At 38.9% G+C, this 27,099-nt stretch overlaps 2 protein-coding genes across 3 annotated transcripts in view; one reads left to right on the top strand and one right to left on the bottom strand.

Annotated features, from left to right (window-relative positions):
- FAM117B (family with sequence similarity 117 member B) overlaps positions 1–5,626 on the top strand; it is a 72,108-nt gene extending 66,482 nt beyond the window's left edge. The window contains exon 8 of the mRNA XM_080798116.1: positions 820–5,626. Coding sequence (XP_080654242.1) covers positions 820–1,138 — 319 coding nt within the window. The 3' untranslated portion in view covers positions 1,139–5,626. The remainder of the gene's footprint in view (positions 1–819) is intronic.
- A 15,141-nt stretch (positions 5,627–20,767) lies between these two features.
- The window catches only part of ICA1L (islet cell autoantigen 1 like), a gene marked incomplete at both ends in the record, with an annotated part of 37,990 nt that continues 31,658 nt past the window's right edge, over positions 20,768–27,099 (bottom strand). For both annotated transcript variants that reach the window (XM_080798118.1, XM_080798117.1), the window contains 2 exons: positions 20,768–20,883; positions 26,011–26,100. In XM_080798118.1, coding sequence (XP_080654244.1) covers positions 20,768–20,883; positions 26,011–26,100 — 206 coding nt within the window. The remainder of the gene's footprint in view (positions 20,884–26,010; positions 26,101–27,099) is intronic.

Here is a 27,099-nt window from a genome sequence, read left to right as displayed (position 1 = left end):
TTTAGGAGAGGTGAGAACCAACCGTACTTTTATCATATGATCATATTACCTTTTCCCATCTGAATTTTGATTTACTTAGGTTCTCCTACCTTAATTTCTTTTTAATTTTGTGGCACTTCATATTTAACAATTTAATTTTTTAGTATCTTTTTTTCATAGAATACCATTAATACTAGTACCCGTTCCCAACCGTTTGGGTTAGTTTTCAGGAGTACCTAGAGACAGGAAGGGACAGTGATTAGTTTTATTTGAGTTTACATTTCCATTATGTTTCTCAGACAACCGTCTTGGTTAACTCAAAAAATTTGTTTCAGTCAAAGGGATTCTTAAGCACGCTTGAAGAGAAAACTCAGGCCTATCAAAGTTTAGTCATGCTGTGGTGGAATTTAGCAAAAGAGGGATACTGTGTGCCATTAATTGACTTGCCTTCTCCCTTCAAAATAGTACAGGCTTTGGAAAAACCGTAGTGGTGGAACATATTTTTGTCTTTAAACATCTAGAATTTCTTTTGCCTTAGGAGATTGTTTATTCCTAATGGCTGTCTTAGATCTTCATTGAGATGCAGAGGTTGTCAGCCTGGGTCCCCATTATGGTGCACCGGGTTCTTCAGGGAACTGAAAGCAGCAAAAATGAATGATGTCCTTTTGGCATTCTAAGTACATATTTTGAATTATGTGTCTAATTCCATTTTGGCCCATAGCATTTGAAGCTTTTGATATTTCGTGTGTATGTAAGTTATCTGTTCAGAAAAAAAAATAAAGAACTTACTTCCAGTGATCTGTGACTTAACAACAACCGGGTTGTCTGTTCTGTGCCTAGGCCAAAACAACTCCATGAAATCCCAGCCTTTTACTGTCCCGACAAAAACAAAGTGAATTTCATTCCTAAAAGCGGCTCTGCCTTCTGCCTCGTCAGCATCCTCAAGCCACTCCTTCCCACGCCAGATCTCACCCTCAAGGGCTCTGGTCACAGTCTGACAGTTAGCACAGGCATGACCACCACGCTGCTGCAGCCCATTGCTGTGGCCTCCCTGTCTACAAACACAGAGCAAGACCGAGTCTCTCGAGGAACGAGTACAGTCATGCCCTCGGCCTCTCTGCTCCCACCACCAGAACCCATTGAGGAAGCCGAAGGATAGGTCACAGGGCCGTGTGGCCGGTTTTGCGAGCAACTGAGAACCTCCTCAGATCATTTCATTGTGATGGCATCGCGCGCGCCCAGTTGGCTGTGCCTTGTGCTCCAGCTCGGCGGGGACCAGTCACAGTGTGGCTTCTGGAAGAAGGCAGCGCCCTCTGATGGCTTTGCTCACTCATGAAGGCCGATCCTCCTTGCTTAGCCTGCTTTTTCTTAAAGCACTGGTTGAAACAAGAAAGGTCTCATGCTTTACTTTTGGAGGGCCGGTATCACATCATTTTTTGTTTTCAAATTAAACTTCTTTTAAAAAAAAACAAAAGCAACTGATCCCTGCAAACATAATTCCTGAAGGGAGACATGAATGATGCTGCAAGAACCATCTTTTATATGAAAATGACTATTTTATAATACCAGTGTTACATTTTCTGAAACGTAGCAAACAGGATGTTCAAAGATTCTTTGGTGGCCTCTTGTTTCTTGTTTCCCTTTCTAGATGTGTGCTTTTCTCAGCTGTTTCCAGCTTTGGGACCAAAGGGATTGTTGACATTTTCCCAGCAATCTTAATCTCATGACTGTGTTTTTCTCCCAAACAAGAATTGATAGGTAAATGCATTGAGCAGATATATAACAAGAGATAAAAAGCAATATTAAATATTAGTACATTATGTGATTTATGTTTTTTGATGTCAGAAGTTTGTGCTTTGGGTGAAATACTTGTAAAACTGCTGTTTTCTTCACTACACCTGTATACATTTCACCATGTGGTCAGAAAAATTATAGTCTGGAGACAAGTGCTTTAACATGTTCTCACCCATCATTGGAACTTGGTTGAAAAGTCAGTGAGCCAAAAGGAAACTACCCAGTGTTGATGACTAGCTAGGAGTAAGGAGCCCCTTTGGATTTCTACAAAATACTTATCACACAATCTCTCTTTATCATCACTGTATCATAGTTCCAAGAGGTCCTAAAATGACTGTGCATGGATTTCCTCCTTTGCTTTTGTGATGTTGTTGTCTTGTGGAATTGGTCAGGGTCAGTAGTTTGCCAGGAGTGTAATCCATTGAATAGCAATCCGTAGTCACAGAATCTTGCGACTGACATTTTCTTTACGGTGGCTGACACTGAGATAATGTTGCTTACAGATTTTGCTAGTTTTCCCTCCAACGTTCCATACAGTGGGGAAGACAGGCCGGGAGAGCTTTGGAGCATACAAACAACAGAGATCTTTGAAAAATCCACGCAGTTTTGGATTTAGGCTCATCTTAATACGATCACTGCCAGTATCACATGCCAACAGTATTTCATGTTTCATGTATGTGGTAGTGAAAGTAAGGAGCAGCTCTTTTTAAAAATGAGTTTCGGCAAACAGTATTGATAAAAAGCATCCTTCTAAGATCTTCATATACTACCTATGATGCAATAATTTAATGTTCCTATATATACTATAGGGAGAAAAAAATTTAAATACTTGTAAAATGGATACAGTTTAGAAAGTTTAATATGTCAGTTTGTTTGGACATAAACCATCAGAGGAAACCTTGTGGTAGCAATAAATCTTCTGAAAGGACTTCTTATACTCATGCACCTTTAAAACATCTAAGTAATTAAAATTATGCCCTATGAAGTTTAAAATGGAGATGTATTTAGGCAAATTGATAAATTCAGACATTTGTTTAAGTCTGTCAGGTTTCAGTTGGTAGCACTGCTGAATTTCGGTATCTTCTCCATTCAAAACTAATTTACTTGGAATTAGTACACTGTGGCTTCTCAATCAGTAAAACTCAGTTCTTCGGGATCTAAATTTTCTGGTTTGTTGGTATCTTGAGAACCTTGATTCTTTGCCTTATTTGTTACGTGTCTTGACTTTGCCATTTCGCCCCTGAGAACTGCTCTATCCAAAAGTACAGAAGAAAAGGTAATGCAACTCACCAGGTGAGTTGGTATGAATGGTAGGAGGAGGAAGTTAAAAACAAGTTTTAAAAACCCTCAGTTTTTGGATTTACTTGAATTTCATTAAATCTGTTCTTTACCTTACACTTATTTTCTTCTGTCCATTCCTGTAAATCACAAGGGTGTTTTATAAGTAAAATGCCACTTTATAAACAGTTTTTCCCTTTACTCTGTTGTGCATATATGTGTGATTCACTTCTTTCTGTAGAGTTTCAGATATCCTTAATCTAAAGTAATTTAAAACCGGAACAGGAGAACAAGTTTGAGAGTTGTTATTTACATAGTCTTATAAGTGGAACTTTGAATGTTTGGTTTTAAGGGGAATGTGAATTTGCAGGTAAATTAATTGTATGGCAGCCAAACATATCCCTTGGGTTTGGGAGAAATAGAGCCTGAGATTTGAAAGAAAGACAAAAAGGTACAAGGTCCAAACAGCTCTAACTGCCAGTGCCAAAGGGCTGATTTTTAAGCGTATGAGCTTTATTGCAGTCTTGAAAAATATTAACCCATAGGTCCGTTCAGCTCTTTTGCTTAACCCTTAGTTCACAGGTGGCTGATTTTTAAAAGAAATGGATCTACTTTCAAAAGAATATTTTCTAAAATCACATTCCATAATTATCTTGTTATTCTGTAGAAAACTGTATAGAAGATAAATTAGGATAGCTTCAATGGGAATATAATTTAAATTTTTAAAAGTTTTAAATAAATTTTCTTCCATTGCAGGAAAAGAAATAGGTGGCATGTATATTTTGGCAAAAGGAGCTATTCTGTAGTTATTTTCTTTGTCTTAAGTTTCTTAAGTTATTTTTTACTCTTGATGTCTTCCTTCTGATGATGAAAACATAAAAAAATTATTGTTTCTGATCATGACTAAGTCTCTTCCTTGTCGTGGCTTTTGTTAGCAGTTATATTTTTAAAATACCTGTTCTGCCTCTTTTGGTTAATATGATGAGCGTGGATGCCAAAATTATTTTTGAACTTGAGTCTTCATTTTGTTTAAAATATTTCTTATTTCTTATGACAAGCCAAATCAGCCTTTTAGAAGGTGCTATTGCTAACTGTGGAGTAACTGGCAGCAAGAAAGCCTTTTCTTTTACTTTTTTTTTTTCCCCCCTTTTTAATGGTTGTCTTTTGCTGGAAAGAAGATATTTTTAAAAATGGCAGAATTTATAGCCTTCTCTCCAAGATTAGGACTGGGTTGTCAAGATTTTCTTCTGTTAAAGGAAATAAAAGAAAAATTGCCATTACTGAATTCAGTTTACTGTTTTAAACTTAAGATTCATTCCTTAATGCTTGGAATTTTGATGTCTCAAAACGGGACCAGTGGAAGTGCTGAATTTGCATTAAAAAAGCTAAGAATACTTCGCACTTTAAGGTTTAAGTTTTACTCTGCTTAAATTAATGATAAGCAGAGCAGCCCTGAACAATATTTTGTTTATACAATCCTGTTGAAGAATATAATTTATGGTTTTCTTTTTGAAGTCTGTATCTCATCTCTGTTTAAGCTGTGTAAGTCTTTTTAAAATGCAATTTTTAAAAATTTTGTTTTTCTAACAAAAATCTCCCAAAAAATAGCATTTCCAATGGTGATAAATATTGTTATTATGTACTTATGTATTCCCTGTATCTGACACTTACTGCTGCCTCACAAGAAAATAGAACTTTTATGTTAAAAATAAAGTCTGTTCTTGAGATTTTTTTTTCCTGTGTACTTTTATGAGTGTTGTTGCTTCAGTTCATATTTTCTTTTCAGACACTTCTAGCCTGAAATAACTTATAAATAGTACATTCTTTTTCACAAATGTATATGGAAAAATGAATGTGTCTAAGTAGCAGGAAATATAATATTGTCAGTTATTCCTTCTATCTCTTTACTTGCTCTGGAACTTAAAGTACCTGATCTTTGTGCTAAACTGTGATAAATTGAAAGACAATACCTGTTTATAAGTAATTCATTACTTCATAGGTAGACATTTAGCTGGTACACTTAATTTTATCCTGAAGTACACATAGAGGATTTTTTCCTTTTGCTTGGTAATTCACTTTTTCTGAATCAGCCATGTGCTTCCATAAGTACAGTGGTTTATATATGCAAGGTAGGTGTTCAGGCTCGGGGGTTTAGTCTGTATGCATAGAGCAGAACTAGTCAGGCATGCCCAATGAAGGCTGTGTTGTACGGTGTCTGTATAACACATAGAAAATAAAGTCCCCACAGCAGTCATTCATAAAAAGTGGTCATAAAATTACATTGTAAAAAATTCTAAAAATTATTTGTGGGGGAAATAGCTGGAATTTGGGGATAGCTAAGGACTACATATTTACATTACAATGTAACATAGCGTCAGATGCAAAGAAGATCTTGGGCGCCTGGGTGGCTCAGTGGGTTAAGCCTCTGCCTTCAGCTCAGGTCATGATCTCAGGGTCCTGGGATCGAGCCCCGCATCGGGCTCTCTGCACAGCAGGGAGCCTGCTTCCCCCTCTCTCTCTGCCTGCCTCTCTGCCTACTTGTGATCTCTCTCCCTGTGTTAAATAAATGCATAAAATCTTTAAAAAAAAAAAAAAAAAAGATCGCAGATTGGTTCCAAATCTTCAATTTTTTTTTCTCTTAGTCATTCCCCTCCAACTTTAAAGAGGTTGAGAGGAAAAAAATTATATTTTTTAAAAGATAGAACAAGAGAGAGCAAAGAAGCAGGGGGCGGAGGGGGGGCAGGGGGCAGAGGCAGAAGGAGAAGGAGAGATCTCATGACCCTGAGATCACGATCTGAAACCCAGTGGGTTGCTTAACCATCTGTGCTACCCAGGCACTCCAAGAGGAGCAAATTTAGATCTCAAGTTGGGTGTTCCTCTCTTCTCCTATTTATTTGATTTTTTTTTCTTTGATTCGTTAAATATACCACACACACAAACAAAACTTTTTAGGTCTGTAATCTTTTCCCTTTCAATTGCTTTTAAGTGGTTGGGTGTGAGATACAGTACCCTTTTCACAGCAGTTCCTGCCAATGTGTCAATATCAGCTTTTTTCCTTGCTAAGATAAAGTGTGCTTTTAAAATATCTTTAAACTTCTCCTAGAGCATGATGTGGTATACAAATAGTCTTTGTATCTCTTTGGTTTAGTGTTTTCCAAACTGGGTCTTGAAATGAATGTAATGGGTCTAACCAGTGTTTTGTTTTTTAATGAAGCAGAATAGAAAAAATTAATATTCATACATAAGGAGAGTATTATTTGTGTGTAAAACTCTTGCTGGACATAGATACACATTAGGTTGTAAAGTAAAATCAATTTCTTACTGTGAGTTGGAATCAAAATGGTTTGAAAAAGACTGCTCTAGATACAACTTTTTGTGTGTATGCCTTTAGATTGGTTTGGTATCTTAACAGAGATGAGACTAGAGTCTTTTTTTTTTTTTTTTTTTGAGACTAGAGTCTTTAAGACATTGTCTCTAATTCCCTTTAATTAATATCTCCAAATTGCTGAATTTGTAAAAATAAAATACTAGTCTTTCCTGTGGTTTGCATCTTTTTCAAACTGAGAATTCACTTCTATACTCCTTGTTTGATTTTGTATGCCTGTATGGATTAGTCTTGCTAAATCATTATGTTTTATAGATGATTGTCATGGAGTCTTCTCCATGTTATTTTTCTCCAAGGTTATTTTTGAGATTGTTGGGATAATTCAGAGGAGGTGCAGAAAAAGCCCTGTATTTAGGGCCACAATTTGGTACCAGCTCTGGCTCAGCAGCTTAATGGTCATGGGAGCTTGAGCAAAGAAGTCACCTTGTTTAGCTTCACTTTTCTTCTTGATGAGATGAAGGGAATAAATAGTGCTTGTCTGTTAAGTGGCTACGGAGTGTGAAAATAGCTTAACTTAAAAAACTAGAAGCAAACACTTGTTATCTCCTTTATATTTTGGTAGATAAGTTTATTCAGTCTTTAAGAAAGCCCAAAGTTTTCAATCTTATGAAATGGTCCCATGTAGTTCATTTTAGCTTATAAAGTTGTAATACATTTAATCCTTGAACAACAGGTTTTTTTTTTTTTTCAATAAATATTGGAAACATTTTTACAGATTTTTGACGGTTTGAAAAAACAAATGAACCGCATAGCTTAGAATTATTAAAAAAATTAAAGGTATCTCATGAATGCATAAAATATGTGTGGATGGTAGTCTATTTTATCATTTAGTACCATAAAATATACACAAAATATCTCGTTAAAATTTATCAAAACTTAGTTGCACACATAGCCATACATGGTGCCATTTATAGTCAAGAGCAGTATAAACAAATGTAAAGATGTGCTATAAAATAACTGCATAAAATTTATTATAGTGCATCCTATGTTACTGTAGTAATTTCGTTTATACCTGTTTCTATTGCAGTAAGTTCAGGTGTTACAAGTAGCCTCTTAAAATGCTGTGTGACATTTAAAAAAAATTTTTTTTTAATGCTGTGTGACATTAATCATCATGAGCAGGTCATCTTTTCAGTAAGTTGCGTAGGACAGTAACAAGTGATCTTGCAGTTCTCATGTATTTTCCGTGTTTAGTGCGATACCATAAACCTTGACTAACACCGTGGGACCCATACAAAGTGCCACTAGATATGCCGGAAGTTCTCTCAAGAAGCAGAGAAAAAAAGTAGAATTGCTTGATAATTTACCATAGCTTGAGGTCTGAAGCTGCAGTAGCAACATTTTAAGATAAATTAGTATATGGACCACTGTAAAAAAAAAAAAAAAATGCGAAGCCACTGTAGCTACATCAGCAGGCATGAAAACCCTGCAAAACACCTTTTGATCTTGTATTGAAAATGCAGCTTTTATGTGGGTGCAGAATCACTGTAAGAAAGGCGTACCTATAGACCAGTGCAATATGAGAAAACCTGAAGTTACTATATGACAAAACAAAAGGAAAAATGAAGGATTCAAAGCTAGAGAATTTAATGCCAGGAAGGAACGGTTTGATAATTTTGGGAAGTGGTTTGGTTTAAAAAATGTCAAGATAACCGAACACCTTCTGATGACCAAGAGGCAGCAGATGAGTTCCCAGACATTGTAAAGACAAGCCTCATTAAGAAAATAATAGATGAGAGAGGATATCTGCCTGAATAGGTTTTTATTTTATTTTTTAAAAATATTTTATTTATTTATTTGACAGAAATCACAAGTAGGCAGAGAGGCAGGCAGAGAGAGAGGCAGAAGCAGGCTCCTTGCCGAGCAGAGAGTCCGATGCAGGGCTCGATCCCAGAACCCTGGGATCATGACCTGAGCTGAAGGCAGAGGCTTTAACCCACTGAGCCACCCAGGTGCCCCACCGAACAGGTTTTTAATGCAGATCAAAATGCCTTATTCTTGGGGGGAAATGCCATTAAAGGACATTTAATAGGAAGAAAAGTGAGCGCTAGGATTGGAGGCAGGAATCGATAAGCTAATTCCACTTTTTTGTGCAAATGTAGTTGGGTTTATGATCAGGACCGCCCTTCTCTATAAAGCTACTGATCCCCAAGTCAAGGGAAAAGATATCAGCAGCCAGTTTTCCACAACAAAAACGTCTGGAAAAAGGAGAACTCGTTTTCTGGGTTGGTTCCACTGATGCTTTGTCCCTGAAGTCAGGAAGTATCTTGCCAATGAGGGACTGCCTTTTAAAAGTTGTTTTGATATTGGACAATGCCCTGGTCACCCTAAGACCCCGTAAGTTCACCAAGACATCAAACTGGTCTACTTGCCCCCAAACACAGTGTCTCTAATTCAGCCTGCAGGTCAGGAGATCATAGGGATTTTTTTTTTTTTTAAGATTTCATTAGTTTATTTGTCAGAGCACAGCAGGGGGAGCAGCAGAGAGAGAGGGAGAAGCAGGCTCCCCACTGAGCAAGGAGCTTGATGTGGAACTGGATCCCAGGACTCCGGGATCAAGACCTGAGCTGAAGGGAGACGCTTAACTGACTGAGCCACCCAGGGGGTCCCAAGGGGCTTTTAAGGCTCATTACACACTGTGCTGGATGGAAAATATTGTCAACACCATGGAAGAGAATCCTGATAGAACATCATGAAAGGCTTGAAGGATTACACCACTGAAGATGGGTGGCATCACTGTTACAGAAAAAGCTGTGAAAGCCATGAAACCCAAAAGAATAAATTCCTACTGGAGAAAATGGCGTCCACATGTTATGTGTGACTTCGCAGGACTTAGGACAGTCAGTCAAGGAAATCGTGAGAGATTGTGGATGTGGCAAAAATGTGTCTGTGAAGAGTTTCAGACATATGGTTCTTGGAGAAATTCAAGAGCTGACAGACGCTATGCAAGAGGAATTAACAAAAGATGTGATGGAGGGGAGAGCTTCGGAGCCCGTGCCAGACCACGAGCAAGAAGATGTAGAAGCTGCGGCACCAGAAAAGAGTGGACGTTCGACAATCTGGCAGAAGGTTCGCATATTCAAGACGACTTTCCACTTGTTACGGAACACGGACCCTTCTGTGATACAGGCGCTGAAACCAAAGCAAATGGTAGAAGGAGGCGTGATACCGAATAGAATTACTTTTAGAGAAACAAGAAAGCAAAAAAAGCATGTTTTGACATGACTGCATTTTCCTAAAGTTGACCCTGAGTGCGCCTGCCTCTCCTGCCTTGTGTCCCCACTGCCCTGGGGACCGTGTGAGGTCAAATGCCACCCCCCCCCCCAGCCCTGCTGCCCTGTCAGCACAAAGGTGAGGATGGTGATCTTTATGGGGCTTTCACTTAATGAAGAGTAACTAATCACGATGCCGTGCTGTTGATAAACTTAACCGTTGTGTATGTTGTATCTTCGTGTGGTGATCTGGAGACTGTATGGCGGGAACTGCATGAGACGTTTTTGTGTCGTCGTCATACTGCCTGAGTGTTCATTGTCTAGAGCATCACGTGCAAGACTCCCAGTGGAGAGCCTGGCACGCAGGCAGAAGGTGAGTGAAGTTTAATATAAAATTAATGTGTTAGTTTTATTTATAACCTTGTTTTTAAGGGTTACATTACCGTACATTATGCTTCTCATAATTGGAGCAGCTGTGTCAGCCTATCCTCACAGGTAAGTGGTATTTTTTTAAAAAGTACTGTTTCCAGTACCGTATTGTGGATGACACTACTGCTGAATGTGGGCCGTAAAAATGTAATGATCCGTTCGTTAGTGTATGGCCAGGCTGCTGGGAAGCCGTCAGGCTGATGCCGCTTCGCTATCAGGGCGTGAATTGTTGGCCTGTGAATAAGTATGAATTTCTTTTTCACATTATCTTCATTTTTGATGACTAGTGTTAGTAATACATAGCATCTACAGTCTTGTGTAAGCATTGGTGTACGTGCTGATAGATGATTAAGTTTGTAAACACATGATATCAAAAAATTACAGTACTATAAATGTATCTTACGATCTCAGTATTTTCATTTCTCTGACTTCATTGTGAGAATGCAGTATATGACATGCAAAATGTGTTACTCGTAAGCCTTCTGATCAACAGTAGGCTAGTAGTAGTTCAGTTTGGGGGGAGTCAGAAGTTACACACGGACTTTCAACTGTGTGTTGGGGGGGGTTGGCTAACCGTCCTGCGCGGTTTGAGGGACAGCTGTACAGTCAAGGAGATGGAGCTGAAATCGTAATAAAAATAGGCAGCGCTGCTGATAGCTTACCAAGTCCCAGGCACCTTGTATGATAAGTGTTTCCCCTAATCTTTGCAATAACCCTGCAAAGCCAGACACTGCTATTTTTACTCCCTTACAGATGACCCAATCAGAATTAGTTGAACTCTTCCATGGTCATCGGGGAAATGTCACAGTTTGGCTTTGAACCGGGTCTGACTACAGGACTCCAACACAAAGCCTTACTGCCACGTCCTCCGTTACCAGGGACTGAAATTAGGTGTTCGGTATCACCGCAGATCACGCGCCGTCGAGCCGCTGCCTTGCTTCCCTTTGCCGGCCTCTTCGCTACTTCGCTGCCCGCAGCTTGGCTCGGAGGGCGAAGAGAAGGTAACGCTCGTTGGACCCCAGTTCCTTACCGGAGAGGCTGCGGCCGCCAGTCCTCAAGCTGTCAGTCTCACATTGCACAGCTGCAGAAAGTCCGGAGAGACGTCTAAGTTGGGGAGCACGGGTTCTAGAGACGCAGAAGTTGACTTTGGTCAATATTGGTGGATTTTTTTGAACCGACCTTTTGAGGGAGAGACTTTATTTATTTATTTATTTTAAAGATTTTATTTATCCATTTGACAGACAGAGATCGCAAGTAGGCAGAGAGGCAGGCAGAGAGAGAGAGGAGGAAGCAGGCTCCCTGCTGAGCAGAGAGCCCGATGCGGGGCTCGATCCCAGGACTCTGGGATCATGACCTGAGCCGAAGGCAGAGGCTTTAACCCACTGAGCCACCCAGGCGCCCCTGACTTACTTATTTTTTAATTTATTTCATCGTGACGCGTGCACTCCTTAACCCCCACGCCCGATTTCCCCCCTTCTCTCCACCCGCCTGCCTTTTGGTAACCATCCGTTCTCTCTAAGACTCTTTCTTGGTTTGTCTTTTTTCCCGTTTTGGCCATTTGTTTTGATTCTTAAATTCCACATGTAAGGGAGATCACGTGGTATTTGTCTTTTTCTGACTAACTTGTTTCACTTGGAATTATCCTCTCTAGCTCCACCCGCTGTCGAAGGCGGCGCGATTTCCTTCTGACGGCTCAGGGCGGCTCCCCGGCGGCGCGCACACGCGCACACCCGCGCACACCGCAGCCGCGGCCGTTCATCCGCTGCCGCTGCCGGGCCTGGGCTGCTTCCGTGGTTGGGCCGCCGTTAACAACGCTGCCAGAAACATGAGGACGCACGGAGCCCGTCGAAGTAGAGTTTTTGTGTTTGTAGGGTTAAATACACAGCAGTGTGATCACTGGCTCGTGGGGTAGCTCCACTTTTAATTTTTCGAGGACGCCCCGTGCTGTCTTCCACAGCGGCTGCCCCGGTTGCACCCGGTGCTCCCCCCCCCCCCCCCCCCCCCGTGCTTGCCAACACTGGTTTCTTCTGTTCTAGTCTTTCTGACAGGCGTGAAGGGTTACCTCGCTGTGGTTTGGATTTGCATTTCCCTGATGACGAGTGATGTTAAGGCTTTTATTCATGGGTCTGGTGGCCATCTGGATGTCGTCTTTGGAGAAATGTCTGTTATGGGGCTCTTAGGTGGCTCAGTCAGTTAAGCATCTGCCTTCAGCTTGGACCATGATCCCAGGGTCCTGGGGTCCAGGCCCACATAGGGCTCCCTCACCAGGCGTCCCCCTACTCCCTGCTTGTGCTCTCTAATAAGTAAAATCATAAAAAGAAAAAAGAAATATTTGTTATGTCTTCTGCCCATTTTTTAAAAAGATTTTATTTTAAAAATAAAAAAAGATTTTATTTATTTATTTGACAGAAAGAGATCACAAGTAGGCAGAGAGTCAGACAGAGGAGGGGGGAAGCAGGCTCCCTGCTGAGCAGAGAGCCTGATGGGGGCCTCGATTCCAGGACCCTGAGATGATGATCTGAGCTGAAGGCAGAGGCTTAACCCACTGAGCCACCCAGATACCCCCCCCCCCCTTTAGAAAAGATTTTACTTATTTATTTAACAGAGAGAAATCACAAGTAGGCAGAGAGGCAGGCAGAGAGAGAGGAGGATCTGCCCATTTTTAAATTGGATTATTTGGTGGGTATTGAGTTAAGTTCTTTTCTATTTTGGATACTAACCCTTTATCGGATAGGACATTTGCAAGTATCTTCTCCTGATACATTGCCTTTTTAATTTTGTTGACTGTGTCCTATGCTGTGTAGAAACTTTCTATTTTGACATAGTCCCAAGTTATTTATTTATTTATTTGTTTGTTTGTTTATTTATTTATTTTTTTGACAGAGAGAGAGAGAGATCACAAGTAGGCAGAGAGGCAGGCAGAGAGAGAGGGGGAAGCAGGCTCGCCGCTGAGCAGAGAGCCCGATGCGGGGCTCCATCCCAGGACCCTGAGATGATGACCTGAGCCAAAGGTAGAGGCTTAACCCACTGAGCCACCCAGGCACCCCCCAATAGTTTATTTTTGCTTTTATTTCTCTTGCCTCAGGAGATATCTAGGAAAATGTTGCTACAACCAATGTCATTGAGATTGCGGTTCTTTTCAAGTACTGTTATGGCTTCAGGTCTCACATTTAGGTCTTTATTCCATTTCCAGTTTATTTTTGTGTGTGGTGTAAGAAAGTAGTCCCGTTTCTTTTTTTTTTTTTTTCCCCGTGTTGAAGCAGGTTTTCCCAAAACCATTTGTTGAAGAAACTGTCTTTTTCCCATTGTTAGTCATTCCTCCTTTGTCAAAGATTAACTGACCAAATAATTGTGGGTTTATTTCAGGGTTTTCTGTCCTATTGCATTGATCTATTTTTTCAATGCCAGTACCGTACTATTTTAATTACCAACACTTTATAATGTAACTTGAAATTTGCAATTGTGATACCTCCAGTTTTTTTCTTTTTCAGAATTGCTTTGGCTATTTATCCAAGGTCTTTTGTGGTTCCATACAAGTTATAGGATTATTTGTTCTTTGAAAAATGCTGTTAGTATTTTGATAGGGATTGCTTTGGGTAGTGTAGACATTTTAACAATATTTGTTCTTCTTCCAACCCATGAAAATGGAATGTCTTTCATTAGTGTTTCCTAGTTTTCAGAGTACTGGTCATTTACGTCTTTCGTTAGATACTTCATTGTTTTCAGTGCAGTTGTAAATGGGATCGTTTTCCTAATTTCACATCTTGTTGCTTTATTTTTAGTGTGTAAGAAATGCAACAGATTTCTGTACATTGATTTTGTATCCTCTGACTTTACCAAATTCTTTTATCAGTTCTAGTATCACTGCAAATAGTGAGAATTTCACTTCTTCCTTACCAGTTTGGGCACCTTTTATTTCTTTTTGTTGTCTGATTGCTGTGGCTAGGATTGTGTTGAATAAAAGTGGTGACAGTGGACATCTCGGTCTTGTTCCTGACCTTAGGGGAAAAGTTCTCAGTTTTTCACCATTACGTATGATATTAACTGGGTTTTTCCTATATGGCCTTTATTATATTGAAGTATATTCCCTCTACACTTACTTTGTTTAGGGTTTTTGTGATGAATGGGTGTTGTACTTTGTCAAATGCTTTTTCCTGCATCTGTTGAAATGATTATATCCTTTTTATCCTTTCTCTTGTTTATGTGATGTATCATTTTGAGTGATTTGCAAATATTGAACTACCCTTACAACCCAAGAATAAAATCTCACTTGATTGTGGTATATGGTTTTTAAATGTATTGTTGAATTTGATTAGCTGTTTTATTGAGGATTTTTGCATCTATAATTCATGAGAGATATTGGCCCATTGTTTTCTTTTTTTGTGTTGTCTTTATCTAGTATTGGTAGCCGGGTGATACTGTCCTCATAGGATGCATTCGGAAGTTTTCCTTCCTCTTGTATTTTTTGGAATAGTTTGAGAATAAGTATTAATTCTTCTTTAAATGTTTGGTAGAATTTGCAGGTGAAGATGTCTGGGCCTGGACCTTTGTGTTTTGGGAGACTTCAAATTACTGATTCAATTTCATTACTGGTAATTGATCTGTTCAGATTTTCTATTTCTTCTTGCTTTAGTTTCGGTAAGTATATGCTCCTAGAATTTTTTTTTCTTTTTTTAAAATTTAAATTCAATTAGCCAACATATAGTACATCCTTAGTTTCAGGTGTAGAGTTCAGTAATTCATCAGTTGGGTGTAACACCCAGTGCTCAGCACATTATGTGCCCTCCTTAATTGCCCATCACGCAGTCACCCCCACTGACCTCCCCTCCAGGAACTCTCTCAGTTTGTTTCCTATAATTAAGAATCTCTCATAGTGTGTCTCCCTCCCTGATCTCTTCCCAGTTTCCCCTCCCTTCCCCTCTGATCCTCTGTGCTGTTTCTTATATTCCACATATGAGTGAAACCGTATAATTATCTTTCTCTGAATGACTTATTTTCCTCAGCGTCATACCCTCCAGTTTCATCCATGTGGTATTTCATACCAAATGGTATTTGTCCTTGATGGCTGAGTAATACTCCATTGTATATATGTACCCCGTCTTCTTTATCCATTCATCTGTCAGTGGACATCTGGGCTCTTTCCACAGTTTGGCTGTTGTGGACACTGCTGCTATAAACATTGGGGTGCAAATGCCCCTTTAGATCACTACATTTGTATCTTTATGTCTCTAGAATTTATCCATTTCTCTCAGGTTGTCCAGTTTGTTGGCATATAGGTTTTCATAATATTCTGTTAAAATTGTTTGTATTTCTCTGGTATTCGTTGTTATTTTTCCACTTTCATTAGTGGTTTTATCTGGGTCCTCTTTCTCTTTCAATGGGTCCTGTTAGAGTTTATCAATTTTGTGATCTTTTCAAAGAAACAGCTCCTGGTTTCATTGACCTGTTCTACTGGGTTTTTTTGTTTGTTTGTTTTGTTTTTAAGATTTTATTTTTTTGAGAGAGTGTGTGTGTGCACAAACAGGGTGAGCAGCAGGCAGAGGGAGAGGGACAAGCAGATTCCCCACTGAGCAGGGAGCCTGATGTGGGGCTTAATCCCAGGACCCTGGGATTATGACCTGAGTCAAAGGCAGACACTTAGCAACAGAGCCACCCAGTTGCTCTGGTTTTTTTAGTTTCTATGTCATTTATTTCTGCTCTAATCTTTACTATTTCCTTCCTTTTGCTGGGTTTGGGTTTTATTCCTATTTGTCTAGCTCCTTTAGAGGAGGAAGGTTAGGGCATTTTGAGATTTTTCTTGCTTCTTGAGGTAGGCCTGTATTGCTCTAAACCTCCCTTTTAGAGCCAATTTTGGTGCATCCCAAAGATGTTTTGTTTTCATTTTCATTTGTTTCCATGCAATTTTTTATTTTTTCTTTGACTTCCTGGTTGACCCGTGCATTGTTCTACTAGCTTGTTATTTAATATCCATGTGTTTGTGCTCTTTCCGTATTTTTCTTGTGGTTGATTTCATAGCATGTGGTCAGAAAAGATGCATGGTATGACTAATTTTTTTGAATTTGTTGAGACTTATTTTGTGGCCTAACATGTGATCTGTTCTGGAGAACGTTCCATGTGCACTTGAAAAGAATGTGTGCTCTTCTCTTCAGTATGAAATGTTCTGAATGTCTAAAATCCGTCTGGTCTAGTGTGTCCATTCAAAGCCACTGTTTGTTTACTTGTTGACTTTCTGTTTGGATGCTCCATCCATCCATGTGAATTGCTGCTATTGTATTACTGTCAGTTGTTAACTGTTTTATGTATTTGTGTGCATAATATTGGGTGCATAAATATTTACAGTTGTTATATCTTCTTTTTTTAAGATTTCATTTGAGAGACAGCAGGAGAGAGTGCTTAAGCAGGGGGACGGGCAGAGGGAAAAGCAGACTCCCCTGCTGAGCAGCAGGGAGCCTGACGTGGGGCTCGATCCCAGGACCCTGAGACCATGACCCGAGCCAAAGGCAGATGCCTAACCAACTGAGCCACCCAAGCGCCCCTAAAATTGTTCTATCTTCTTGTTGGATTCTCCCCTTTATTATTATATAGTATCCTTCTTGGTCTCATTACAGTCTTTGTTTGAAAGTATAGTTTGCCAGGGAGTTCCTGGCTGGCTCAGTCAGAAGAACAAGTGACTCTTGATCTTGGGGTCATGAGCTCAAGCCCCATGTTGGGTATAGAGATTACATAAATAAATTAACTTAAAAAAATAGTCTATATACAGTATTGCTACCCCAGCTTTCTTTTGACATTCATTTGCATGATAAATGTTTCTCCATCCCCTCACTTTCAAAATGTAGGTGTCTTTCAGTCAGAAATGAGCCTCTTACGGGAGTATTTAGATGGATCTGGTCAAAAGTAATTTTTTAATCTTAATTAGGCATGCTCATTTCAGACAGAAGACAGAATCACCTGGATCAATTTAATTTATATGTGAGGCCAAAGGCACTCTAAATTAACAGTGTGTAATGTTAATAGCGGTTATCCTGGATGGTAGGGTTGTGAATGGTTTTTCTTAAATGAGAGGGTATTACCTTGATATGGGGAAAAGGAAGCTTTTTTCCTTTAATGTAAAAACATGCACTTCAAAATTTTACCTATTAATACCACCTGGATCTCCTTTTTGTATTTATTCTTTGGACATTGATTGGTTCCTTATACCACTGAATGAAGAATCATGTTTAAATGCCAAGGACAGTTTTTAATTCAACTTTTTAAAAGTCTTTTTAAATGACACATAAGAAGGAGATATTTTATGGTCGGCAAATTAATGTGACCCATCCTGTTCAATAGGTTTTTATTGCCATATTTAAATACCTTACCATTGTATGTTTTATGTGCATTACTTTCAATACTGCTGAATTAATATTTAAAGTTTGTATTTCCTTCCTAGCTTAATTTCAGTATCCCAAGATTCTGGGGCTGCTTCATTCCTCACGGTAAGAAAACACAGGGCCTGACAATACTATGGAAGAAGATATAAACTAGATTGATTCTGGCTTCTTTTTATTCCTACCTTCAGCAAATCAGGTTAAATACTGTGCTTATATTTCATTGGTTATTGTTTCTAGGCTCAAAATTTTAATATTGATTGTTTGTATTTTTGTTACTGAGTATATTTACACAAAGAGCACATTCTGTTATTTCCCATATCTTATAACATCCCTTCTGTATGAAGTAAGTTAAAAAGAATGAGTCTCACAAAGATATTCATTGCCTTGGTTTTATTTTCGTTCTGTGTTATCTGTATCAATTCAAACTACCTTTTAAATACTATGGTCCTGAGGTAAAACCCGAATTTTCTAATAGGTTAACAATAATTGGATTTGTATTGAATACTTTAGGAAATCAACTTTTATGTCTTATGCCATCTTGTAATCTTTATTAAAAGAGGCTCAGGAAAATAGAGCACAAACTTCCTTTGTTCTTATGCTGTAAGACCTCTGCATTTCCAGATGGTCTATAAAGATAGTTATGTGAAATAAATATCCATCGTTGAAATACAAACACTGAATTTCATTGTGCAAATACTGAAGCCTATTTTTTTTTTAAATACAGTTCATTTCTAACCACATCAGAGCTATGTTTTACAAGTAATGAAAGATTTCAAAAAATACAAAGTTACACCGATCTCATCTTAATATGCCCTGGTATTCCCGTCTCACTTGTTAAGTGGTCGTAAGAAAGATTAGACAAATTTTAGTTCTTCCGGGGCTTTTCTGAGCTTACATGCATTCTTAATTTGGTAATAAAAAGGAGATGTTATTTTCCCCCATTTAATATAAAAACATCCATTTACTTTGAAAGAATTCTCAGCCTACCTTTGGTTAAGGCTATTTCTTACTGAATGTTTGATCTGGATTTAAACAAATAGCAACCGATCACCCTTCTACTCTATGTTTCTCATGTCTTTCCTTCACTCCCTACTGAATAGGTGGTTTGTTTCCTTTATATTAGCAGTCTAGTATAATATAGCCAGATTTCTGTTTCTGGCCTCTAGATGACTGAATGTCAAATAATTTATCTTAAAAAAATATGGTTACCTTCATTTTAACAACAGTTTTCAATGTGCTCTTCAAAAATGGGGTTGTTCAATTTGTTGAAATTATAACTGAACTTGCTCAGACAGTTAATGTTGCTTTTGGATCAAATGGGCAGCTATATACTCTGAGAGAAAAAATGTTAAGAGAATCTAAACTGAATAATAAAAATCTATTGTGTATTTTTTTTTTTTTTTGAGGACTTTTTTCTTTGGAAATTGAGTGCAGTGTGAATACACTGGTAGACAGGGATTCTGGCTTGAAAAGTGGTTTTCCTCAGTGTTCAGGTGTCTTTGAGATAACAGGGACTGCTTCGCATGCATGTGAAGGAGATACACAAATATTTTTGAACTAATGTATTAGTGAAAGAAAATTAGTGAAAGAAAAATGGCGCCAACTCGAGATCCAAAGTTAGCATTATTTTTGAAGTGTTCAAAGTTGACAGTACAGAGTCACCATAGGTACAGAATTTAGATTGTGATTGTGATCACAGCCCTTGGTGATTGAATCTTCTGGAGAACTTCACTGACTAGAAAGGAAGAGGTAAAAAATGCTTCTGACTGAAAGGATAACCAAATAAGGAAATAAGAATAAGCATGAAAAGACTACATAACCTTTTCCTGAATCCGTGTTTCTGATTCTCAGATAAGATCTTTCCAGCCTGTGCGATGCTGCCCCACACCAGTGACCTCCTGCAGGGCTCGGGTGGACTGTACTTTCCCCTCTCTGGTGCATTTCCGAACAATGTTCTATTTACAGTGACTTGGACATTACAAGCCATTCTCTTGTAAACAATAAATAAGCCTGTTTGTTTAAAACTAGGAGCACACGGAAACTATTGTGAACACTTTAGTTAAAATGTTCCCTTAAGGAGATATAATGGACTGGATGATAAAAATAAGACACCTGGAGAACTGCCTCAAAGCCGAAGGCTGGGCAAGAAAAAAGAACAGGAAATTAAGTGATATGTATATCCAGTGGCTCTGGGTTCACTGGCTTAGACTAACTTCCCTCCAGTAAGGGTAACCATTTTCCTCAGTAATCAAATAGAGCCTCAGAAGGTGTCACCCACAGAAAGGGAAAAGTGGAAAAATAAGACCCTTTCTGATTGGTCATGTAGAGCCTTCTGTGACTGCCAGGAAAGAAATCTGGATTAAATCGTGTCAAGAAATAGGTAATAAGTATACAAATATGTACAAGAATAAGCTTAGAATTTTTCCCTCATTCAGATAGAAGTTTCTGGGTAATTTCAGGAATACTATTGCCAGTTGCTTAGGGATCATCCTTCCCTTGCTTTCTTTTCAGAAAGAACGTGAGTACTTTACATTGTGGTAGCAACATGTGAGAAACCAGGCTGAAGACACCTGTACAATGTCTTGAATATTACTGGCCATTCTTGGGGTTTAGGAGATGGGTTTATGAGTTTCTGCAGAAGACAGATTTAGCAAACACATCATCTTGCTACTTTGCCATGAAAATTCAGTAATGGAATTGAGGGGTGTCCATGATTTTCTATGAAGGAAAAAAACTAAGTAATACTACATTTTAGCCTCCAAGTGGAGAAAAGCACCAAGTTTCTCTGTGATTTCATTAAAGCGAACTGAGTTCTCAAATCTTACTCCACTTTTCTAACTAAAGACAAAACTGTTCTGGTTCTAGTGCTATTTTCCACAACAGAAAACTCCCCCTGCTATGGTTTTATTTAAAAACCACCCCCAAATCACAACCCAATTTACATGCTGTCTTCATCCACATACAGAATTCTCACAGCCAGCAAGGCAACTTACACATATACGGCTTTCCAAATAAGCCCAATTCCTTATTTACAGAAGTATTCCTAGCTATTATTTTGAAATAAATTTTGGTATCTCTTTCAGACTCAATGGCTCATAATATTTTCCACATATTATCAACAGCTGCAAATCCAAGATATTAAAGAAATACTTAATCTATTCAAATGTAGTCCTTACCATCTCTTTAAAGTTGGCTGAAAACTGTTAGATTCACAAACACGATGCTTTTGTGTATGGGTTACAATATAAACTCCTTTCCACAAAGGCAATATGTTGAAAAATTGAAGTCTCAAGGCCACTGAATTGACGACATAATTTCAGTCAAGCATTGAGAAGTTCATCATCTGAGTGTCCAATAGCATCAGGGTTTGCAAGTGGATCCAAGTCTGCAAATAGATTGAACCAGGCTGACATGTCTTGGTTACCATTGTTGGGAGCTATTAAAGAAGAAAAAACACATTTAAGAATCTCAGGTGTTTAAAATCATATTACTATACCATTTACGTGATTTTACTTTATTTTTTTTAATGCCATATACCTCTACTTTGTTCTCTTAAGATGCTAGCTTTTATTTTTATTTATTTATGAGATTTTATTCATTGGAGAGCGAGCGGACACAAGTGGGGGCAGGGGAGGGGCACAGTGAGAGGCGGAAGCGACTCCTTGGACTCAGGGACCATGGCCTGAGCCCAAGGCTGACGCTTTACTGACTGAGCCACCCAGGCGTCCCTCCTTGATAATTTTGAAAAGCTAATTAATGCAGATACCTCGTGGTTTGCTGAGTCCTTTCTATGTAAGTAATTTTATGTTGCTCTGAGAAATGATTAAAAATGAACAGGCAGGCAGTAATTGTCTTATAAACAGATAATTTATAGAAGTCTCTCAGGTAAGGTCCAAAAGTGAAAGTAACATTTGTTCCCACTTTGCAGGAACATTACATTTGTAAACTTGGTGTTTAAAGATTAATTACAAAATATTAAACATAGGAGGAAGAAAATCCTATCCCATTAACATACTCAACAGTTCTCATTTTGATTTACAGTTGTTTCCTTTGTCTTGTCCATGTGCATTTTACAAATTTTTGATAACATTTTATGGAGTGGATTGTGTCACAGATACAACCTCCTGTTAACCAATTCCCTCTCACCTCCCTATGGAGACTGGAAAATCACATATGTCAATAGTCTATAGGTTGAACTGTGGCAGAGATTTCAAGGATATACATTTAGGCAAAAGGCTGAAACTACTAAAAGAATGCACAGTGGCATAGACAGTCATCTCAGAAGGCTAGGCTGTTAAGAATTTCAATTTTTACTAACATTTTCAGGCTTAATTTTATTAAACTGAAGCTTCAATGATTATAGACAAATAGCTTTCCCAGTACTTCTGTTTCCCAATAGTTCTTTCCCAATGTTCACTTATGAAATTTATTTTACAGCCTCTATTTTAAATGATTAAACACAAATTTAGTTTTTGTGGATTTTAGAAAAAAAAAATATAAATAGGCTGAATCCCAAAGGGATGGCTGTATTTTGATTCAGCTAGTGTCAGTCTCTGATTTGCTTGGAGTTGATGAATTTTCCGATTTATCCCAGTACACAAAGTACTGGAAAGACTATTCCAAGAGTCTACAATGATACATATCAACAAATAAAAAATGAGGGAAAAGAAAAAGCCGTTCCATACAGTAGAATGTCAACTAATAAATGTAGAAGGATTGAGGAAAGAGAAAAACCACCATTTGGCAATGACCATAGTAATAAATATTTCATGCAAAGAATGCTAAATTAGTGGGTGAAACTTGGATGGAAACAAGCCATTTACACCGTTTCAAAATGTTTTTCCCACAAAATATTACAAAGGGAAAAATCTAATAGTAATTTTATACTGTAGTCACCTGGGAGACACCGTCTCAATCAACTGACCAAAGTTACCATCACAAGCAATGGGACAGTTCAGGTGTCATGTGCCTCCTGATATTAAGAAGGCATGGGGCACCTGGGTGGCTCGGTGGGTTAAGTCTCTGCCTTCGCCTCAGGTCACGATCTCAGGGTCCTGGGACGGAGCCCCGCATCAGGCTCTCTGTTTGGCAGGGGGCCTGCTTCTGCCTGCCTCTCTGCCTACTTGTGATCTCTCTCCCTCTGTCAAATAAATAAATAAAATCTTAAAAAAATAAATAAAAAGGCACAACATCACTCTTGTTAGGCTAGTCCTGCCAAAATCCCTAACCTGAATCTAATTATGAAAAAAAAAAATCAGATAAATCAAACTTGAAGAATATTCTACAAAATCAATGACCTCTATGCTCTAGAGAAGTCAGGATGATGAAAGACAAAGATGAAGGAACTGTCCCAGATTAAAAGCAATTAAAGAGATTTGACACTAAATGCAGTTTCAGATCCTGGATTGGATCCTGCACAGGGTGGGGGAAACCCTTTCTCTTTTGTTATAAAAAAGCACAGGGTCACCTGGGTGGCTCAGTGAGTTAAGTGCCTGCCTTTGACTTAAGTCATGATACGGGAGTCTCAGAATCAAGCCCTGCGTCTAGCTCCCTGCTCAGCAGGAAGTCTGCTTCTCCCTCTGTCCCTCACCCCACTCATGCTCTTTTGCAAATAAATGAATAAAATCTTTAAAGAAAACAAAACATTAATGGGACAATTGGCAAATCTGAATAAGGTCTATAAAAACAGTATGATGTTAATTTCCTGATTTTGATAACTGAATTGCAATTATGTAAAAGAATATTCTTATTTTTAGGAAAAAGATAATGAAGTATTTAGGCTTAAAGGAGCATTATGTCTGGTACTTACTAGTCTCAGAATAATTTCAGTTCAGAAGGAATTATATATATTATACACAGAATAAGACAAATATGATTCACATTTTGGAAAATCTTGGTGAAGTCACAGGAATATTTTTTATTACATTCACAAGCCTTTCTGTAGGTTTGAAAATTTAAAAATATTAATATATCATAAACCACTAAAAAATAGGAATCCATATAGGGGCACCTGGGTGGCTTAGTCAGTTAAGCGTCTACTTTTGGCTCATATCATGATCCCAGGGTCCTGGGATCAATTCCCACATTGGGGTCCCTCGTCAGTGGGGAGCCTGCTTCTCCCTCTCCCTCTGCTGCTTCCCCTGCTTGTGCTCTGTCAAATAAATTCTTTTTAAAAAATGTTAATCCAGGGATGTCTGGGTGGCTCAGTTGGTTGGGCGGCTGCCTTCGTCTCAGGTCATGATCCCGGCATCCTGGGATCAAGTCCAGCATTGGGCTCCTTGCTCAGTGGGGAGCCTGCTTCTCCTTCTGCCTCTGCCTGCCACTCTGCTTGCCTGTGCTCACTGTGAGAAATAAAATCTTAAAAAAAAAAAGTTAGTTCATATAGGTAGTACATAAATGGGGAAGAAGAGAGATTGTTTGTAGCAGAGTACTGAGGGCGGGCAGAAGCAGTGAACTGTATGGCAAGTGAATTATATGTCAATAAGACTATTTAAAATTATGATCAAATAGCTAAGTAGATTTTTAAAAATTAATATATCCATATAAAGGAATATTAAACCTTAAAAGGGAGAAAATCCTGTCACATGCTACAACATGGGTGAACTGTGAGGACATTAGACTAAATGAAATAAGCCAGTCCTGAGAAGACAAATACTGGGTGAGGTGCCCAGGGCAGTCACATTCATAGAAACAAACTCTAATGGTGGTTAGCAGAAGAGGAAAGGGGATTTGTTGTTTGGATCTAAAGTTCAGATCTGCAAAATGAAAAAGCTCTGGAGATCGTTCCACAACACTATACACATACTTAACATTATTGAACTGTTCACCTAAAAATGGTTAAGGTGGTTCTGTGTTTTCTACGACAATAAAAATGCGGAGGGAGTGCTGTGGTTAGAAAATCATCATTTTTTACCACCCGTCATAGTGAAGACTGAATCAGGCCAAAAGCAACGCTGGACGCTAAATCGAAGTAGCAACTGTGACGCCGAGCTGGACTTGGGCACAGAGTGTCCCCTCACGGACTGCTCAGGGACTGCAAGGGAGGATAAAACAGCGTAAAGTGGGAATTATTTAGGAGGAAAATTGGACAACTCTTCAATGGGCGCTCACCATTAGTCTCACCAGCGAGGGAGAAATGGACGTCAGCTTTCAGCTGTGCAGCCCTGAGAGAGGGGCGCCGCCGGGCCGTCCTCCAGGCAAGAATGAAGAACCTGAACTTAACCATGAAGAAAAGCTGTGGAAACGTTTCAGGATAAAAGAGGCTAGAGAGACGGGACAAGTGAATATATGAGCCTAGACTCACTTCCAGACGGAGAAAGTGCTGCAGGGGATGTGACTGCGGCAGCTCACCAAGCCAGAATACAGACACATGGTAGGTTAAAGGGAGAGTATTATGTTATTACTATTACATTTCTTGACGTTTACAACCGTACTGTGGTTATGTGAGAGAATGTACCAGTTCTTAGGAAATGTACACCGAAGACTTTGGGGTAAATAGTCACAATGCATGTAACTCGCCCTTGAGTGGTGCAGAATAAAATAACAGACACACATCTACACCAGCAAAATACTAACAGCAGGTGAACCTCATAAAGGGTACACAGGTGTTCTTTGTGCTACTTTCACTTATGCAACACTTCTGTACATTTGAAATTATTTTCAGTTAAAATTTTAAAAATCAGCAGCAGTGACTAAGATTATTATATATCTAAAATCCTGACAGAGTGTCTGTTTTCTCTGCACACCCCACATGGTGAGTACAACATGGATCAGTTCTGCAGGTGACAATGTGGGGAGTTCTCAGTCAGTGTTAGCGACCCTTTGCCAGGCCCTTTGCTGAATGCCTGAATGCACTGTTTGTCGATAGGCACCTTGTACTCAAAGAATACCTTCTGTCTCTATGCTGTCACCCCTTACCAACAAACCTTAACACAAAATACAAAAAATTAAAGTACACAATTTAGTTTACTATGACAAGCCCACAAGTTCTATTCCATTTTTTCCATGATGAGGGATAGCCAGGTATAACTTACATCTTATTTATTTATTTAAAGATTTTATTTATTTATTATTTTTTAAGAAGATTTTATTTATCTGTCAGAAAGAGAACACAAGCAGGGAAAGTGGCAGGCAGAGGGAGAAGCAGGCTTCCGGCTGAGCAAGGAGCCCGAAGCGATGCTTGATACCACTGGGATCATGACCTGAGCCAAAGGCAGACGCTTAACCCACTGAGCCGCACCGCCATCCTTATGTATTTAGTTGAGAGAGAGAGAGAACTTGTGTGCACAAGTAGGGGGAGGAGCAGAAGGAGAGGAAGAGAGAGAACTGCGCAGACTCCGCAGCGGAGCCTCACAACCCTGAGATCACGACCTGAGCCAAAATCAAGAGTTGGGACGCTTAACCAACTGAGCCAACCAAGTGCCCCTAAAACTTTCATTTCATTATTAACAAAATATTTTTCTGGACACTATGAAGCAAACACTATAAAATGATCCTTTTCTAAATTTATCTGCATTCAACCGATTGCTAATATAATGGCAAAGACTATAAATCTATAACTTACACTTTGTTAATTTCTTTGGACTCTGTGAAGGCACTGGCTGGTTATCAGTGTGTGAAAGAGGAACTTCTAATCCCTCTTGGGAGGCCCAGCCTAGGAGAGGGAAGTAAGGAATTATCCATTGTTAGTCAAGTAGAAAGCAGCATCAAAAAAAATAAGAAAAGGTAAAAATATCTAATGAGTCCTCAAATCTTTCTGTCAGGGTGAGCTTCTACACTTAAAATGTATCTGCAATTATGTATTTTAGTCAAATCATCTAAGTTTAGTTCCAGCTAGAATTAGACTTCCTTATATAGTTTTCAAAGTGGTTTTGAAATACAAGTTTTCTTTTTGAACAACTGCAAATAGATGAGGCACAGAAAGAGAATTTCTAAGGAGTTGGGAGAGAGGAAATAGACCTGCCAATTAGAATCTTGAAACCTTTAAGTATGTTTATATCCTCGGATTTAGTAATCCTAGTTCTAGAAATTTATCTTAAGTAAATAATTTAAGTGAAGGAAAAAAAGCACATGTATGGTTATGTTTATTGCAGCATTATCTATAAAATGAAAAAGTAACAGTAAGGAAGGAATTATGGGAGATAAATGTGACAAGATATTATGCGGTCATTAAAAAGTATCATTATGAATACCCATTACCAAAACAGTGAAATGTTTGCCGTAACGTGAGAAATGATTTAGGCTATAATTAAAATACAGCACTAGAAACGAACCTAGATTACCCCGCCTACTACCTTCCTTGAACAGAAGAGATCACGGGAAGCCCAAGTTCGTTCTTAGAGTTCCTAGAACACAGATCTTTTAACTCAGGGTAGCTCACTTTCCTGGTTTACACTGCAGTAGAGTGAGAAGTCATAAAGAAAAGGCTGGTGAAGTGGGAAGCGTCTTGCAGTAGGAGGCAGAAGACCAGATTTTGGTTTCCTCTTACTTGTTTACTGCCTGGGGATCTTAAGCAAGACACCGATTAAACAGAGTGTCAACTGCCTGGGCCATTGCTTGGGAACATCCTGTCAGCCTGCAGGCAGGGACCAGAACAGAGGCTCTGAGTGGTGAAGAAATACTGTTGATAATGTACAGCCAGAAAAGAAGAAAA

This window comes from Martes martes (assembly GCF_963455335.1).
Source record: "Martes martes genome assembly, chromosome: 3".
NCBI lineage: Eukaryota > Metazoa > Chordata > Mammalia > Carnivora > Mustelidae > Martes > Martes martes.
Note: the sequence above shows the minus strand (reverse complement) of the source record. Positions and strands in the feature narration are given on the sequence as shown.